At 37.6% G+C, this 17478-nt stretch overlaps 1 protein-coding gene across 3 annotated transcripts in view; it reads right to left on the bottom strand.

Annotated features, from left to right (window-relative positions):
* The window catches only part of DERA (deoxyribose-phosphate aldolase), a 133080-nt gene that overhangs the window by 106345 nt on the left and 9257 nt on the right, over positions 1–17478 (bottom strand). Inside the window, exon 2 of one of the 3 annotated variants that reach the window (XM_081311152.1) lies at positions 7767–7830. The exons of the other annotated variants lie outside the window; for them this stretch is intronic. Coding sequence (XP_081167278.1) covers positions 7767–7769 — 3 coding nt within the window. The 5' untranslated portion in view covers positions 7770–7830. The remainder of the gene's footprint in view (positions 1–7766; positions 7831–17478) is intronic. 3 annotated transcript variants of the gene reach the window in all.

Below are 17478 nucleotides of genomic sequence, written 5' to 3'. Positions count from 1 at the left end.
CCTCGGAAAAGAAAATCTTATCATTTGTGACAACAGGGATGCACCTGGATGACATTATGCTAAGAGAAATAAACAGGCACAGAACAGGAAGAACCTCACAATACTAACTCATATGTAGAATCTAAAACACTCAAAAGCAAAGAATAGAAGGCTAGTTACTAGGAGCTGAAGGGATTGGAGAGATGTTGGTTTAAGGATACAAAATTTCAGTTAGAGAGGAAGAATATGTTCAAGAGCTCTAGTGTACTACATGGTAACTACAGTTAATAATAATGTATTGTAGTCTTGGAAACCACTAAAAAAGTAGACTTTAAAGTGTTCTCACCAAGAAAAATATACACGTTAGGTAGTATATGTGTGAATTAGCTCAATTCAACCATTCTACAATGTACATACACTTCAAACATCATAATATACACTATAAATGTAATCTTAGCCAATTAAAAATAAATTATTTAAAAAGAAAAGCAGGGCTGGGTTGTGGCTCAGCGGTAGAGTGCTCGCCTAGCATGTGCGAGGCCCTGGATTCAATCCTCAGCACCACATAAAAATAAATAAATAAAATAAAGATGATATTGTGTCCAACTAAAAAAATATTTAAAAATAAATAAATAAAAAAGAAAAGAAAAAGTAAGAAATTAGATAAATCATTTAAGAAAAGAAACTTATGTTCCCAGAACTAAAGGACTATTAGGTTTACAAACTGAAAAAGTATAGGCAATTAGAAAAGGGAAACCAAGACAGCTCTGGTCAGATTTAGTTATATGTTCCTACCCAGCTACAGGGGAACCAGAAGCCCAATCCTTTCATATGTTTAGAAAGTAAAAAAATGAAAAAAAAAATAGCAAAAGTATTCATCACTACATAACACATAAGATTTTGGTTTTCTGGTCAACCTCATTATGTTCAAAACAAACCAATTTTGTTTACAAAACCACATCCAAAAATATAGTAGCTACTGATGGGCTTGTGCCGATTTAATTGAGTAGGTAAAGCAAACATTTTATTGTCTTCTACAAAATTCACTCTTCTTTGAAAAGAAAAGAAAGAAGGAAGAAAGGAAGGAAAGGAAAGGAGAAATATACCAAAGCATAACACTATGAAATTTCAGAACTCTAAAGATAAGGAAATTTTCAAATGTGGTCAAGAGATCACATTACAAAAAGCAGATAAAAATAATATCAAGTCAGGTGCAGCGGTACATACCTATAATCCCAGCAACTTGGAAGGCTGTAGCAGGAGGATTACAAGTTCTAGGCCAGCCTCAGCAATTTAGAGAGAGAGCTTAAGCAATTTAGTGAGACCCTGTCTCAAAAATAAAAAGGGCTGGGTATTTAGCTCAGTGGTGAAGTGCTTGCCTAGCATGAGCGAGCCCCTAGGTTCAATCCCTAGCATTCAAAAAAAAAAAAAAAAAAAAGAAGAAGAAGAAAGAAAGAAGAGCATCAAATCTGTCCATAGGAACAATAACTAAACAATGTAAGAACACCTTCTAAATCCTAAGAAAACATGTTTCAGCACAGAATTCTATACTTACCCAAACTATAAATTAATGTGACAGAAGAATTAAAGCATTTTTTAATATTTGAAGCTTTCACTTCCAAGGATTTACTGATGACTGTGCCCCACCAAAATCAGAAAGAGAAACAAGAGGAAGATGTGGTAATAAGAGAGCCAAAACAGTAGTCTGAAAGACGCCCAACATGCTGGCAAAGGGAATGTCCAGTAACACCAGAGAGCAGCAGGCACAGGGAACAGCTGGATTTGAAGAGAGTGGAGGGGGGCTGGGAATATAGCTCGGTTAGTAGAGTGCTTGCCTTGCATGCACAAGGCCCTGGGTTCAGTCCCCAGCACCATTAAAAAAAAAAAACAAACAAACAAAAAAACTTCATGAGCTTGTATTTGGCAAAGGATTCTTAGTTCTTAGTTGAAGAGAGTAGAGGACCTGAGGAAGGATGTCTCCAAGAAAAACAGAAAACTGATCTGTTATCTGGTCTTTCTCAATGCACCAAAAAGAGTTTCACTGAATTAGACATAACTACACAGAAAACCAAGCAAATGAGACCATTCTCAGGAAAGAAAAAATTTGTATATGCAATGCAATCACATACGATATGGCTTAAATATGAATTGATACTGATATAGTCCTAATTATAAAACAATGAAAATTTATCTAACTGAAATTATATAAAAATTAATTACTATGATGACAGAATAGGAAGGAGAGCAAGGGGGACGGAGAAGAAGTATCAGAGAGCTAAATATCTTCCACAACAGAAAGTCAATAGGTAACACTGAAAAGTTAAGAATACCAGTAAAGGATATAAAACTAGAAAAAATAGCTGCTAATGGAGAAAAGGAGTTGTGTATATAGAAAGGTGGAGCTAAGGCTTGCTGTACTTGCTGTACATAAGTCTTACAGACTTATGTCTTTTTAAAAGATATAAATGTATATTGTCAATAAAAATTAAAATAATTTCAAAGAGAAGAGGGAAGCAAGCCTCGTGTTCTTCCATAAAAGGGGGAGGCCACCTGTTCACACTTTTTTTTTCTCAAAAGGATATTCTCAGATCAGCTGACCAAAACCAATTAGGAATGAAGAGTTTAAACTCATAGACTGTAACTAAAAACCCAACTTCACCTTGTGTTCTTATTTGCACAATACTTCCTCACTCTACTACTTCCCCCAAAAGATTTGATGCCGGGCATACATTTAAAATTAAGGATCCATGATATCTCCTAAAAATTCTTCAAACTCCATCCTGCCATTTCATATTTTCCCTCCATTTCAAAAGTTCCCTTAGAATATATACTATTAAGAGTATATAGTATATGAGAATATACTAGAATATTCCTAAAGAATGGAACGCCTCCTCTTGTAGACAATAAGGACTTATATATTGGGTTTAGATCATGGCTGTGATCTCACTGTGTCCAGATGCTTTACTCTGTGAGGATTGAAGAGAGCATCTTAGAAGCCAGAAGACAAAAAGTCCTTTGCAATTTCTTTCACACTCTACCTAGGTTTCCTTTGCCTTTATGAAATGACTCATTTTATCAGCCCAAGTCAAATAAAATTTCTTCAGCCTCTATGTCTGTACTGTGCCAGACACATCGTTAGGATCCATATGGGTTCATACATGTTTGTGAAATCTAGAAAAGACATATACACAAACGTACTTAAATAACCAACAATGTTGTGAGTCAATCCCTGATCTGATCATACTTCTAAAAAACTGTCATCTAAAAATCAGTCTATTTCATGCTTTTCAGCAAAATTAATATGTTTAATAAAATTAGTAACAAAAAAAGTTTCCATCACAAGACATTCATTTCACTCTCAAGATCTTGTTTTGTTACTCTATGCTCTCTGGAAGACACACCAGAGAATTCCCAAACCACATTCAGATTTCCAAACATGAAGTCTTTCAACTTAATGGACTCTAGGAAACTTCTGATGAGCATTTCTCCAAGCCCCTAAATGTGCCTAGTATTCAGAAAGAGTCATGAGACCACAGATAAATTCATCAGTGCTGGAAGACTCTGGCCCCCTGTCGGGTAAAGATTCAATTTTCAACCCTTTGAAAACTTTGATCAATTACCCTAGGAGCCCAGAGCTTCAGAGAAATCCTATGTAACTCCTCCCTCTTAATGAAAAACTTCTCTCTCAGTGAAAATCTAGGATGAAGGACTTTCCTAAATTAAAATTTTAGAATGTCCAAAAATGCTGTCTTACTGAATTCATAATATCAGTCAATAGATATTATTCATAAAGCTGCTACTTCTGCTGAATGTTGTACTAGCCACGTAAGTCAGAGTCTGCAAGGATACTTATATGCTAAAAGAGAATTGCCCAAAATTAATCCTGTGAAAACATCATAAATATTATTGAAATGCTCAAAAATGGAACAAACTAAATATTAATAATAAAATTATTTTATTTAAACTTAAGTAAAAATGGTAAGCTCCAAAAAATGGTTAAGTACGATATTAGAAATTTAAGATTATATAATATCTATGCCTATTTTTCTTGAAACTTATTCCCCCATTACCACTACTTTAGTGGTATGTCCTACTATCACCATACATTATCTCATTTAAATATCATTTCAGGGAAAAGTTATTATATTTACTATGAACTTAATATAATACCTGCTCTCTCCCAGGAACAATTCCTTCTAAATGTTACCTATAAGGTAAGATATAGTAAATTATGAATAACATTTTATAAGGTTGTTAACTTTCATTTCCTAAAATTTGTTACGTTCACAATATCCTAATACCTAATCTTTTCATTTTTTAAATGACCTGAGAATTGCAATTTTTCTATTAAAATTTATATATTTGAATTTTGAAGCCAATTTTTAGTTAAAAAATGAGTTTATTTTAGTAAAAAAAAAGAAATTCTACTATTCTCAAGAAATCACATATGGGGCCCAGCTGGACAGCACATACCCACAATCCCAGCAATCCAGAAGAAGTTTGAGGCAGAAGTTTCACTTCATTACAAGTTCAAGGCCAGCCTAGGCCACATAGCAAGACCCTTTCTCAAAAATAAAAATAAAAAGGGCTAGAGATCCAGCTCCATGGTAGAGCACTCCTGAATTCAACCCCTAGTACCTCAAAGGGAGAATGGAAGGAACAAAAGAAAGAAGAAAGAAAAAAGAGTCCTGTAGGAGCCCCTGCCTCTGATAATTTAAAAGTCATAATATGGCACTAACAAGACTTACTAAATGAACACCTATGCTATGGTCTGGCTATGGACTAATTCAAAGATGTTGATCATAAAAAATATCAGAAAAAAAAACAGAATTTGGGATTGAAAAATTCCTACAGTAGAAAATGATGGACAGCAACTCAATGTAAAGGTATTGAATACAATTCCTACAGTATCCCAGCATACAATGGGGCTTTAACTGTCCCAGACCCTTTGAATTTCTCCCTCAAGACCCATGTTACATTCCAATCTGCAAATACCGTTGTTCACAAGCAGTTACTCTTTAGCTTACAGGTCAGAATTCTCCAAGATTGTGGGTAAAGAGAAGGATAAGAAATTCTCATCGTGGCTTACTGCCTTCTAGGTACCATGCCAGTTGTTCCACACATAACACTTCATTTAATATTTGCAATTACTCCATGACCTAGCTTTCATTAATCATATTTTAAAATATGAAAACTCAAAACTCGTACTTAGAAGAAATAGGATTTGAATCCCAGGTATTAACTTGAAAGTCCAATTTCCTTTAAAAAAAAAAAAAAAAGAGCTACATTTAAACAAATGAATAACCATGCCACCATATAGATTTATTTGCAGAAAATTTTAATCAAGGTATCCTACAACTACATAACTTCATTCTCAAACTGGGATAAGAGCACACCCTTTGAAACTAAAGTGAGCTAATTTTGAAAGAAAAAGAGAAAAAAAAACGTATTGTGCAGCTATTGTACATATTATACTTGCCTATATCATCGTCTCACTAACCTTTGATTTGCAGAAAAAAATTAAATGCTCTCTAGATCCCTCCTTACCAGTCTCATGCTCTCCAGCAACACCTTTACTATGCTTAAATATATATTTAAGCACACACATAGGCAGAAGGAGCCTGAGATGTAGGTGTACCCCTTAAACAGCAGGCATCTAACATGTGCTAAAATTCTCTAACTGTAAGCAGACAGGGCTTGAGTTGATATTGTCTCCAAAAACAAACAGACCCCCGCTACCTTATGGAGCACAGTGACTGCCAACACTGTCTGGGAATATCTGTTCTGAACTGAATGAGAGTGGCAATCGCCACCTGCTGGGTACTGATTCAAAACATTGCTTTCCCACAGCACCTGATCTCCTGCAATTTCTCCTCAGGAAGTTCTTTTGTGGCACAGGTTTTGACAAGGTGGCTGGTTTTCCCATTGCTTTCAGATGTTCTGTGACAAGTTATCAAAAACATTTAAGCACCATCCTTCTTCCAAAGAGAAGTCATTAGATGTGCCCACTCAGAAGTTAGTCTGAGTTGGTTCTACAATAACTCTGTGGCATTCTCCCTTGTGTAGCACCACAGGGACACAAGCATGCCACTGTTGCTCCAATGACCCAAGTGAACCCAAGCAGAGGCGAAGTCATATGACCAGGGTAGTTCTCTAAAGAAGCTGGATCTTGTCCAATTTTCACAAAGAAGCCTGTTCCTGTCTTCAGGGCAGAATTTAACAGCTACAGAACCAGAAAGCTGAGAAAGGTACTTAAAGTCAGATGTACAAAGAAACAGTGGACACAAATCAAAATGGCAAGATTGCAGGGATAGCAAGTAGGCTCCCCACAACCAAATATTCCCTTTGGTTAAATAGTTTAAATAGTTAAAGTATCATTCCCCTCTTAAAGTTTTCTTTTCCAAGAAAAGTAGCTCTTTATACCATCAGTTTTTCCTACCTTAAGAGGAAGTAAATTTTCTATTCTCCAGCATTTAATAGACAGTATTTAACAGAGAAAAGCACCCTGGAAGTTGACTCCTAGAGGTGGGGAAAGCCTACAGCAAGAAGCTGGTGACCCAGAGACAGAATTCCCCCTACTTCCTAAGGGCTCTCCCTAACATCAGCTGACACTCAACTATTCAGGGGTTAAGGATCCACATTCCTAGCCATTTCCTGTTCTTCTCACTCTACACCCATATCATGTATACCACACAAACCAAAAGGTAAATATATAAACACTTGAATTTTAAACACTTTGTATATAAACACTTTGTATTTTTGTTTCTTGTTTTTAAATGTAAGGATCTAGGGGTGTAGCTCAGTAATACAGGACTTGCCTAGCATGTGTGAGGCCCTAGGTTCAATCCCCACAACTGCAATTTTTAAAACAAGACAAGAGAAATTGGAGAAAGTTTCAAAAAAGTGGAAGGATGTAAGCTTGACTTCCAAGGTCAGAGATAATCTCAAACAGCAGAGAAGATAATGTCCATCGGCATTCCAAACAGAGCAACAGCCCCCACAGAATAAAACCAAAGACCAAGCCAGCCTAACAAAAGCTGAGTACCTGAGAGTACATATGTGGAGGAGAGACAGAGGTGGTAACAGGAATGGGGTCAAAATGCCAGGATCTTCAGAGAGTGAGCAAAGTATGTGGGCTTGATTCATCAGGTAGTTATAAGGCCATATTAAGTTCCTAGAAAAGGCAGCATGAGACTGGTAAACAGGGATCTGAAGAGGATTTTTTTTTTTCTGCAAATCACAAGGTACCAAGACAATGATGAAAGTCATATATAATATGTAACAGTAGCTATTCAATACATCCTTTTTCCTTTCTTGAAATTGAACTTTAAAGTCAAATCTTCATGCTTCTACCTATGATCTGTGACTTTTTATACTTTAAAATGTGACAAATAGCCAGGCAAACTGGCACAGGACTGTAATCCCAGCAGCTTAGAGGCTGGGGCAAGAGGATTACAAGTTCAAAGTCACCTCAGCAACTGAGCAAGACCTTCTTAAAATACAAAATAAAAATGAGCTGGGGATGTGGCTCAGTGGTTAAGTACTCCTAGGTTCAATTCCTGGTACCAAAAAACAAGTGATAAATAAAGCTAAAGAATTTAACCTTTATTTATTTTGTTTTTTATTGGTGCTGAGGATCAACCCAGTGCTTTACCCATGCTAGGCAAGCGTTCTACCACTGAGCTACAATTCCAGCCCAGCAATTGTGAATATTAAATGAGGTATGGAACAAGTGGCATGGTACCTAGAAGGTAGGGAGCCACAATAAGACCAAAATAAGTAGGTACCATAGAAGAAGTCAAGGTATCTTAGGAGACCAATGGTAGAAAATCCAGCAGAGAACAAGCAGACCTACAAGGAAAAGGTGAAATAATGAGAGTAATTATTTCAAGAAGACAATATAAAAGCAATTGGAATTATAAATAAGACTACCATCTATTTATTGCTCAAGAATTATTTAACTCTGTTTCTCATATAATATTCACACTATATTCTTCCTGGTTGAGACTAGGTCCATTCTATAGCTCAGAGACTAAATTAAGTATTCAAGATCACACAGTACCCGTCAGAGTTATAACAGAAACACAAGTATCTATGATTCCAAGACCCAAGTTATTTCTAGAATGCTGTATAAATGTTCTTGAGAGTAAAAAATATACTACACAATCTGCTAGGAGCCACAAGCAAATATACGATGTATGGCACCTTTGGTTGTAAAGTGACGCCAGCTAGCCACTGAGATGATTATGTTAAGATTTACATTCATATGGAAATTGGACTCCCGCTGTTCACCTTGGCCTGCTACCGGACTCATGTTACGGGACTCATGGAGAGTTCCCATTGGTTGGGGAAGGATAGTAGGAGGGAATTCCGGGGGAGGTCCGGGGGACCCCCGGTTCCGGGGAATGCGCGGTTCCGGTGGAGGCCCGCGTGGGAGGACCGGGTTTGGCTTGCCAGCGCCTACAGAGTATTGGCGGCTTTTTCAAAATAAAGTTTTGTTCCTGCTTGAGTGGCTCGTGATTCTGTGCCCAGCCAAGACTGCGGCATTTGGCGGCCCGTGCGGGGAGCGCCTGAAGCTTAGAGGTGAGTAAAATTGCTCGCCCCTGAGGGAAGGCGACAGGATGGGTGACCATCTCAAAAAACAGTGTGTTCTTGTTTTGATTTATTTTGTTTTTATTTCGAGCTCCCTAGCCCTAGAATTTTCTCAGGCGAACTGGGGAAAATGGTTGGCTCAAGGTTTGAAGTTATTCGGCCCTGAGAAAGAGAAAATCGATACAACCATTCTCTGCTCCGTTTTTGTTTCATTCTGTTTCGGCTTTGTTTTATCCTATCTTATTGGGTTACGTTACCTTTATAGTAGATTAGAATCCAGTAAAAAACAAACCAAAAAACTGTTAAGTAAATTGTTAGAGGTCCAGACTATGGTAGAAAAAACGCTAGGTCAAGCAAAAGAGAAGGTCTCTCAAGCTAGTCAGACAGAGGAAAATTTAAAGAAAGCAAGATTAGAGGAAAAGCAGCCATCAGGTGGAGAATTACAACAGGAGGTTGCTACCAACTCCGTTCTATCACCAGAGGGCGTAATTCAACCAACAGCTCCATCTACCGCTGAGCGGCCCTCAACTCCCGTAGTTGATGGACGGAATTCTGAGACAGAACCCCAAAGATTAGCATGCCCTGTACTTGAGCAGGCAGGAGGGCAACGAATTCACCGTACTTTAGATTTCAAAACAATAAAGCAATTAAAGGAGGCTGTAACAACCTATGGGCCGCAAGCTCCCTTCACAATAAGCATGGTCGAATCTGTTACCAACTTGGACATGACACCAGCAGATTGGGCTAACATGTGTCGATCTGTGCTAAACGGAGGACAATATTTGTTATGGAAGGTTGCCAATGAGGAATTTTGCATGGAGACAGCTAGGCGAAATGCAGAAGCTGGTTACCCTCAAAGAAATATAGAGATGCTTTTGGGAAAGGGACCTTATGAGGGTCAAAGACAGCAAATTGAATATGACCCTGGCGTATACGCACAAATTGCTGTAGATGCAGTTAGGGCATGGAAAACTTTACAGGGGCATGGAGACTTACAAGGTCAATTATCTAAGGTAATACAAGGAACTAATGAACCTTATGCTGAATTTGTAGATAGACTTATTCAGTCAGCCTCTAGGATATTTGGTAATACAGAACAGGTAATGCCATTTATAAAACAACTGGCTTATGACCAAGCAAATCGTTGCTGCAGAGAGGTCATTAGACCATGGAGACATGAAGATTTAAACACATATATTAAATTATGTAGAGACATTAATGAACAAGGGCAAGTCTTAGCAGCAGTACAACAGGCTTTAGATGCCAGGCCAAAAACATGCTATAATTGTAATCAAACAGGACATTTTAAAAGGAGTTGCCCCATAAGAGGAGGGTTTAACAAAGCTGGGTATCAAAGGAATAGAATACCGGGTATTTGCCCACGATGCCATAGAGGGAAACATTGGGCTAATGAATGCTGTTCTCAAACCACCATAGAGGGTATTCCATTATCAAAAAACGGACAAGGACCAAATGTTTACCCACGATATCGTGGAGAAAGGTATCAGGCTCCATTGCCAAAAAACGGACTAGAGGGCCCAATGCCCCGGGGCCCAAAACCACAAATATATGGGGCAATGGAGGAACCCAACAGCACCATCAAGGTAGTGCCCAGGACGCATTATCCATTAAATCCCTCATCAGACAAACTAGAGGGAACGCAGGGCTGGACATCTGTGCCTCTGCCAGAGCAGTACTAACTCCAGAGATGGGAGTTCAAATCATTCCCACAGGAGTAAAAGGACCTCTTCCCCAGGGAACAGTAGGCTTATTATTGGGACGCAGTTCTTCTACACTAAAAGGACTTATGATAAGTCCTGGGGTAATTGATCCCGATTATGAGGGTGAAATAAAAATTATAGCTAGTTCTCCAAGAGGTATATCAGTAATTTCACCAGGAGATAGAATAGCACAGTTATTAATAATACCCAGCCTGCATGATAAATTTTCCAGTTGTAATGTAGAAAGAGGTTCCAAGGGATTAGGCTCCACAGGTGTAGATTGGGCTATGCTGTCTTTAAATTTAGATTCTCGCCCAATGCTAAAATTAAATATTCAAGGACATGACTTTAATGGGCTGCTGGACACAGGTGCTGACCTCAGCATCATATCTCGTCAAGAATGGCCAAAACATTGGCCATTACAACAAGCCACTCAAACGCTTCGAGGCCTAGGAGTGGCGACTAATCCCGATAGAAGCGCAATGGTATTAGATTGGAGGGATCCTGAAGGATGTGAAGGAACTATACAGCCCTATGTATTAGATCATCTTCCTGTAAATTTATGGGGACGAGATGTCCTAGATCAATTAGGATTGACATTAACAAATAACATCAATCCTAACGCGCCCACTACTAGGGCTAAACAAGGCTTTAGGAAAGAAAAAAGATTAAGAGAACAAGAACAAGGTATGACAGCACCTATTCAAATAGATCAAGAAATAAATAGACATGAATTGGGTTTTCAGAAAGGGCCACTGAGACAATCAAAATTACTTGGAAATCAGAAAGACCAATGTGGGTTCCTCAGTGGCCCCTGACTAAAGAAAAGATACAAGTAGCCCATGACTTGGTCAGACAACAATTAGCGGAAGGACATATACAACCTTCCGTATCCCCCCATAATACTCCCATTTTTGTCATTAAAAAGAAATCTGGTAAATGGAGATTATTACAAGATTTAAGAGCCATTAATAATGAGATGGTTATTATGGGACCTGCTCAATCAGGGATTCCTCAATTGTCTGCTTTACCAAAAACCTGGCATGTTTTAGCTATAGATATTAAAGATTGTTTCTTTTCAATTCCAATTCATCCCGAGGATAGTCCACATTTTGCCATTACTATCCCTGCACTAAATCATGAAGGTCCTGATCAGAGATATGAATGGAAAGTACTCCCTCAAGGGATGGCTAACAGCCCAACTATGTGTCAAATTTATGTTAACAAAGCAATCCAGCCACTTAGAAATCAAAATCCTGAACTACAAATATTTCACTATATGGATGATGTGTTATTGGCACATAAAGATAAAAACACATTACTAGAATGTTATGCCACACTTACAAACTTATTGAAAAATTATAATCTAGAGATAGCAATAGATAAAGTACAATTAAATCTTCCAATTAATTATTTAGGAGTTCTATTATCCTCAACCATGGTCCGTCCACCAAAAATTCAAATACAAGTAGATCAACTCAGATCACTTAATGACTTTCAAAAGTTATTGGGAGACATAAATTGGATAAGGCCTTATCTAGGCATACCAACAGGAGAGTTAGGACCTTTATTTGATATTCTAAAAGGTCCATCAGATCCAAATTCACCCCGCATGTTAACGCCTGAAGCAAGAAAGACATTAAAAATCATTGAAACATATATGGAAAATATGCATTTGGATAGAATTGATATAAGTTTGCCTTTATTATTTATTATACTACCAACAAAAAATATTCCTATAGGAGTATTTTGGCAGGAAGGTCCATTATTGTGGATACATTTATCTTATTCTCCTAACACTATTCTTACTAGATATCCTGAGGCTGTAGGACCATTGATACTCAAAGGAATAAAAGCAGCTAAGGGAGTATTTGGGATTTCTCCCAATAAAATTATTACTCCATATACTATGGATCAAATTGATGAGTTAGCTAATGAGTTAAATACTTGGGCAATAATCATGTGTAAAACTAGTGTTTCATTTGATAATCACTTACCATCTAATCCTTTGTTGTCTTTTTGGTCTAAGCATCCTGTAGTTTTTCCAAAAATGACAAGAAAAACCCCTATCATAAATGCTCCAAATATATTCATTGATGGGTCAAACAATGGTACAGCAGCAGTAGTTACTCCTGATCAAACTTTTACATTTTTAGTACCCAAGCAATCAGCTCAAAAGGTAGAGCTTAATGCAGTATTACAAGCTTTTATGATGTTTAAAGATTCTGTATTTAATTTATTTTCTGATAGTCAATATGTAGTTAATGCTATAGTATCCCTTGAAGATGCTGGTAGGATTTCACCTTCTTCTACTGTTTTCTCTTTGTTTTCCGCTATACAAAGTCTAATCTGGGACCGAAAAGATCCATTCTTTATAGGTCATATCAGGGCACATACAGGATTGCCTGGAGCCCTTAGTATGGGCAATGAACTAGCAGATAAATCTACACATGACATACATATTTTCTCCACAATAGAAGAAGCTATAAATTTTCATAAAAGGTTCCATGTCAATGCTAATACTTTACAAAAACGTTTTAAAATAACTAAAGAACAAGCCAGACATATAATAAAACAATGTCAAAATTGTGTGACATTTTTACCACAAGTTAATCTTGGAGTCAATCCTAGAGGACTGATACCTAACCATATTTGACAGATGGACGTCACACACTTGCCAGAATTTGGAAAATTAAAATATTTACATGTTACAGTTGATACCTCTTCCGGATTTTTGATGGGCTCCCTTCATGCCGGAGAAAAAACTAAAGATGTTATAGCTCATTGCTTACAAAATTTTGCCACTGTGGGCGTTCCAAAACAGTTAAAAACGGACAATGGTCCTGGTTATACTTCCACCTCTTTTAAACAATTTTGTTCATCATTTGGCATTACTCACATAACAGGAATTCCATACAATCCACAAGGACAAGGCATAGTTGAAAGAGCTCATCAAACTATTAAAATGTACTTATTAAAACAAAAGGAGGGAATTGGAAAGGGGTATATATCCCCCAAAGATAAACTTAAAATAACCCTTGTTACTCTAAACTTTTTAAATTTGGATTCATCGGGACTTAGTGCTGCGGAAAGACATTTGTACCCAAAAAATGTACATAAGCCTAAGGTACTTTGGAAAGATATTCTAACAGGACAATGGAAAGGCCCAGATCCAGTGATAGTCTGGAATCGGGGCGCTGTCTGTGTTTTCCCACAGGATGAACAGCAACCGATTTGGATTCCAGAGAGATTAACTAAAACAATTTCTACAGAAAAAGAAGATGATTTGACTCAAATCCATAACAGCTGACATCCAGAGCTCCAACTTGGCTATTCTTACATCTGCGACAGTGATTAACCAAGGTGTTTTTTTTTCAATATCTATTTTATTATTGCATTTTTCCCACATCATAAAGTTCTATTTTAATTTTGAGCTCATACAAACCTAGGTTAATGTTTTTCTGATCAGTTTTATTTTTTGACTGTGTTTTATTTTTTTGACTGTGGAGTTTTTAAACATTGCAATGGAGATTTCACCTAGGTATAGTTACAAGGCCTTTATTTACTATTGTCTTATGTGTTGTATGTTGTGTACACACTTCTGTTTTGTGTTGTATGTCTGTATGTGTGTATGTCCATATTTCTTATATGAGGAGTGCTCATGAAAAAATGGATCCGAATTTTTTCTTTATTCACGTGATTTATATGGTTTAATTTAAATTAGGTAAACAGCTGTTAAGGATTGTTTTTAAAGGAGTTTAACAGATCTGTTTGTTTACTTTCACCTTTCCTTTTCATTATATTTAATAATTCTGTTCAGGATAATGTCTCTTTAGCATCATTGCCAGAATTTCCATCTCCATCCCAATTCCGGTGAAGACTGAGATAAAACCAAACTACAGCTTCTATGATAGCTATCACAGTAAACTGTATAAACTGATGCATCAATGAATATAACTCAACAAGTAATGCTCAATCAAGGACTTGATTTACTTTGGGAGGAAATGGACATATTGATAGACTCCTCCAATTTGAACTGCTTGCAGAACTTGCCTGGACTATATATCAGTTGCATACATTGTGAAATATCATCTGGTGCACCGAATTGTGGTACCGCTGGCATATCTTTGCTGATGGTGTCACCAGTGATGCAATTTCCTTGCCAGCTCACCCCATGTTTATTGTGGTAATACTGGCATATCTTTGCTGATGGTGTCACCAGTGACGCAATTTTTCCAAAGGAGCCATCAATTGGCTTGGTGTCGTGGCATTTCTGTATCCTCCTCCCTTCTACTAGTGATGGTCTAAAATTTGGGGGCCAACAGAGGTGAGGCAAAGAACCTCACCCCCCCACTGGCACCAAGGCTAAATTTGGGGGCCAACAGAGGTGAGGCAAGAACCTCACCCCCCCACTGGTGCATAGGCCTATCCACAAGCATGGCTGAATGCTGGACCGGTAGTCAGTGACGGGTTGATCTGATTACAGTGGATTCAACCTAAGACAGGAAGCTGACGCCTAAATGTCAGTTCTCCCATGACGGGTAAGAACCATATGTTAAATTGGACAACCTACCAGGCACGGTCCCTAGCCACATTGCTTGTTGCTTAATTAAACAGAAGGGGGCAGATGCTAGGAGCTACAAGCAAATATACGATGTATGGCACCTTTGGTTGTAAAGTGACGCCAGCTAGCCACTGAGATGATTATGTTAAGATTTACATTCATATGGAAATTGGACTCCCGCTGTTCACCTTGGCCTGCTACCGGACTCATGTTACGGGACTCATGGAGAGTTCCCATTGGTTGGGGAAGGATAGTAGGAGGGAATTCCGGGGGAGGTCCGGGGGACCCCCGGTTCCGGGGAACGTGCGGTTCCGGTGGAGGCCCACGTGGGAGGACCGGGTTTGGCTTGCCAGCGCCTACAGAGTATTGGCGGCTTTTTCAAAATAAAGTTTTGTTCCTGCTTGAGTGGCTCGTGATTCTGTGCCCAGCCAAGACTGCAGCAACAATCTGATTACTTGACTCACAATTTTACCAGAACTTATCAAACATTTCTATTTCCAGTCTTGAGAATTCCCACCTGGTTAACTTAATTTATATACTTGCTGACATTATTTGGCTACTCCCACCAACTAATTCATTTCCTTTGGCTAAAAACAGACTATAATAATAAGTAAAAATACATATTTTTAATAAATAAGAAGATAAATAAAATTTGTTCTATTTGAAAACAACAATAAATTAAAATTTAACAAAACCCAGATGTAAAAAAACTAGCTATGATGCTACCATTGTGATTTACGTGTGTGACAGAATGAGCCTTCCTAGGAATAGGAGGAAGAGGTGCATCAACGACATATTTTTATGGAAGAAACATTAAGATTTAATCAATACTCTGCCAGGCAGATGAACAAATACAAAATAAAGGCTCTACTCACATAAAGATTTATGATACATTCATGAAACAAGAGAAGGAAAACATAGCAAAGTGTTCAGTCACATTCAATCAATAAAAAATGGGGGTAGGATATAAATTGACCACTGGAACTTTGAGTCTTAAAATCCAGAGGACTGCACTGGCCAGAGAAGGAAGAAAAAGATCTGAACTCCAAGACCAGGTAACACCCCTGATTTACAATTCTACTGGATGACCATTCTAAGTAATATGAAGACTCAAAGAAATTCAGAAACTAGAGGGATTCTCAAGATCATCTGTCTGGTTTTTGTTTTGAGGACACTGATTTACAGCAGTTTTAGATTTATAGCAAAACTAAGCAGAGGTACAGAATTTCTACATATGCCTTGTCTCCACACACGAACTGCCATTATCAACATCTGCCATCATAGTGGAACTGATGAACTTGTGTCTGTTTGACAAATTTGGAAAATACAAGCCATTGGACTGAGGTCTTCTGTGTAATGTCAATGGCCAGGTACCACCAAAAACTAGGACTCCTGTACCTGGGTACCAGTCCTGCATTGGTCCTAATCCTGTATCTCTCCCAGTTAAACCACAATGCATTCAGACTCTCTGGCATTCCTTCCACAAGATGTCTAATTTCAACTTGATTTGTTAAAGTAACTATTGTCAAGCAATAAAATGATTTAACTTTAGGACATAGAAAGAACTTTACTTTGAGATGTTCTTGAGCATTATCAGCAACAATGCCTATTTTCTGGACTTCACATGCTACTCACATGACCCACAAGTTCACTATATTATGTAATTACTAGCATAACACTACACACAGTCAACCACAGTATTCATCTGCAGACTAAAATTATAATTTTTTTCTTCCTGGAGGCAGAAATATGGAGGTGTTTTCCCTGATAAAACTCCTATTATATGCCTAAGACATGAATCATGCCTTTTTGTTTAGTGTATCCACATTGTATATGCTACTTGCCCTTTAGTCATTTAGTAGCAGTCTTAGTTATCAGATCAACTGTTGCTGTACTGAATGCTTGTGTGCAAGTAACCCATACTTTAAAGTAGCCTCAAAACACAGGAATAGTGATGTTGGCAATTCAGAAATGCTCAAGACAAGCAATAAAGTGCTTCCTTTAACTAATATCTCATATCATCATAAGAGTAAGTATAATACAATATTTAGAGAGAAAGACTGCTTTCATATAACATATGGCATATTGTTATAATTGCTCTATTTGTTATTCTTAATCTCCTTCTGAGCCTAATTTTTAAATTAAACTTTATTATAGGTATGTATTTAGGTACTGGAAAAAAGGTTTCAGACATGACACTTGGGGTCAGGCATCCCATAGATAAGGGAGGACTACTGTACTTTTAAATGAGTATCCAAGAGTTGCAAAGTTGACTAGTCAATCATTTCAAATAGGGCAACCACATATCCTGTTGGTGGGAAAGTTTGCTTTCCTTAAAAAAGAGCTCTCTTTCCAAAAATATTTTAAAACTTGATGAGAGAAATAAAGCATCTCAAGGTTTCCCCAACTCCAGTAGTTCTTATATGCTTGATGAAGACACAGAGGGTAGTAGTTGTTCTCTATATATGTGTTCAATGAGTGAGTTTGAGGATATGTAATACAGATAAGGTAACTGTATCCAAAATGTTTGATACAAAAAGTGTTTCAGATTTTGAATTTTGGGGGTTTTCAAATATGTGCATATACACACATACATAATGACATATTTGGGGGATGGGATCC

The sequence above is a fragment of the Spermophilus citellus genome, assembly GCF_964194105.1.
Source record: "Spermophilus citellus genome assembly, chromosome: 10".
Taxonomy (NCBI): domain Eukaryota; kingdom Metazoa; phylum Chordata; class Mammalia; order Rodentia; family Sciuridae; genus Spermophilus; species Spermophilus citellus.
Note: the sequence above shows the minus strand (reverse complement) of the source record. Positions and strands in the feature narration are given on the sequence as shown.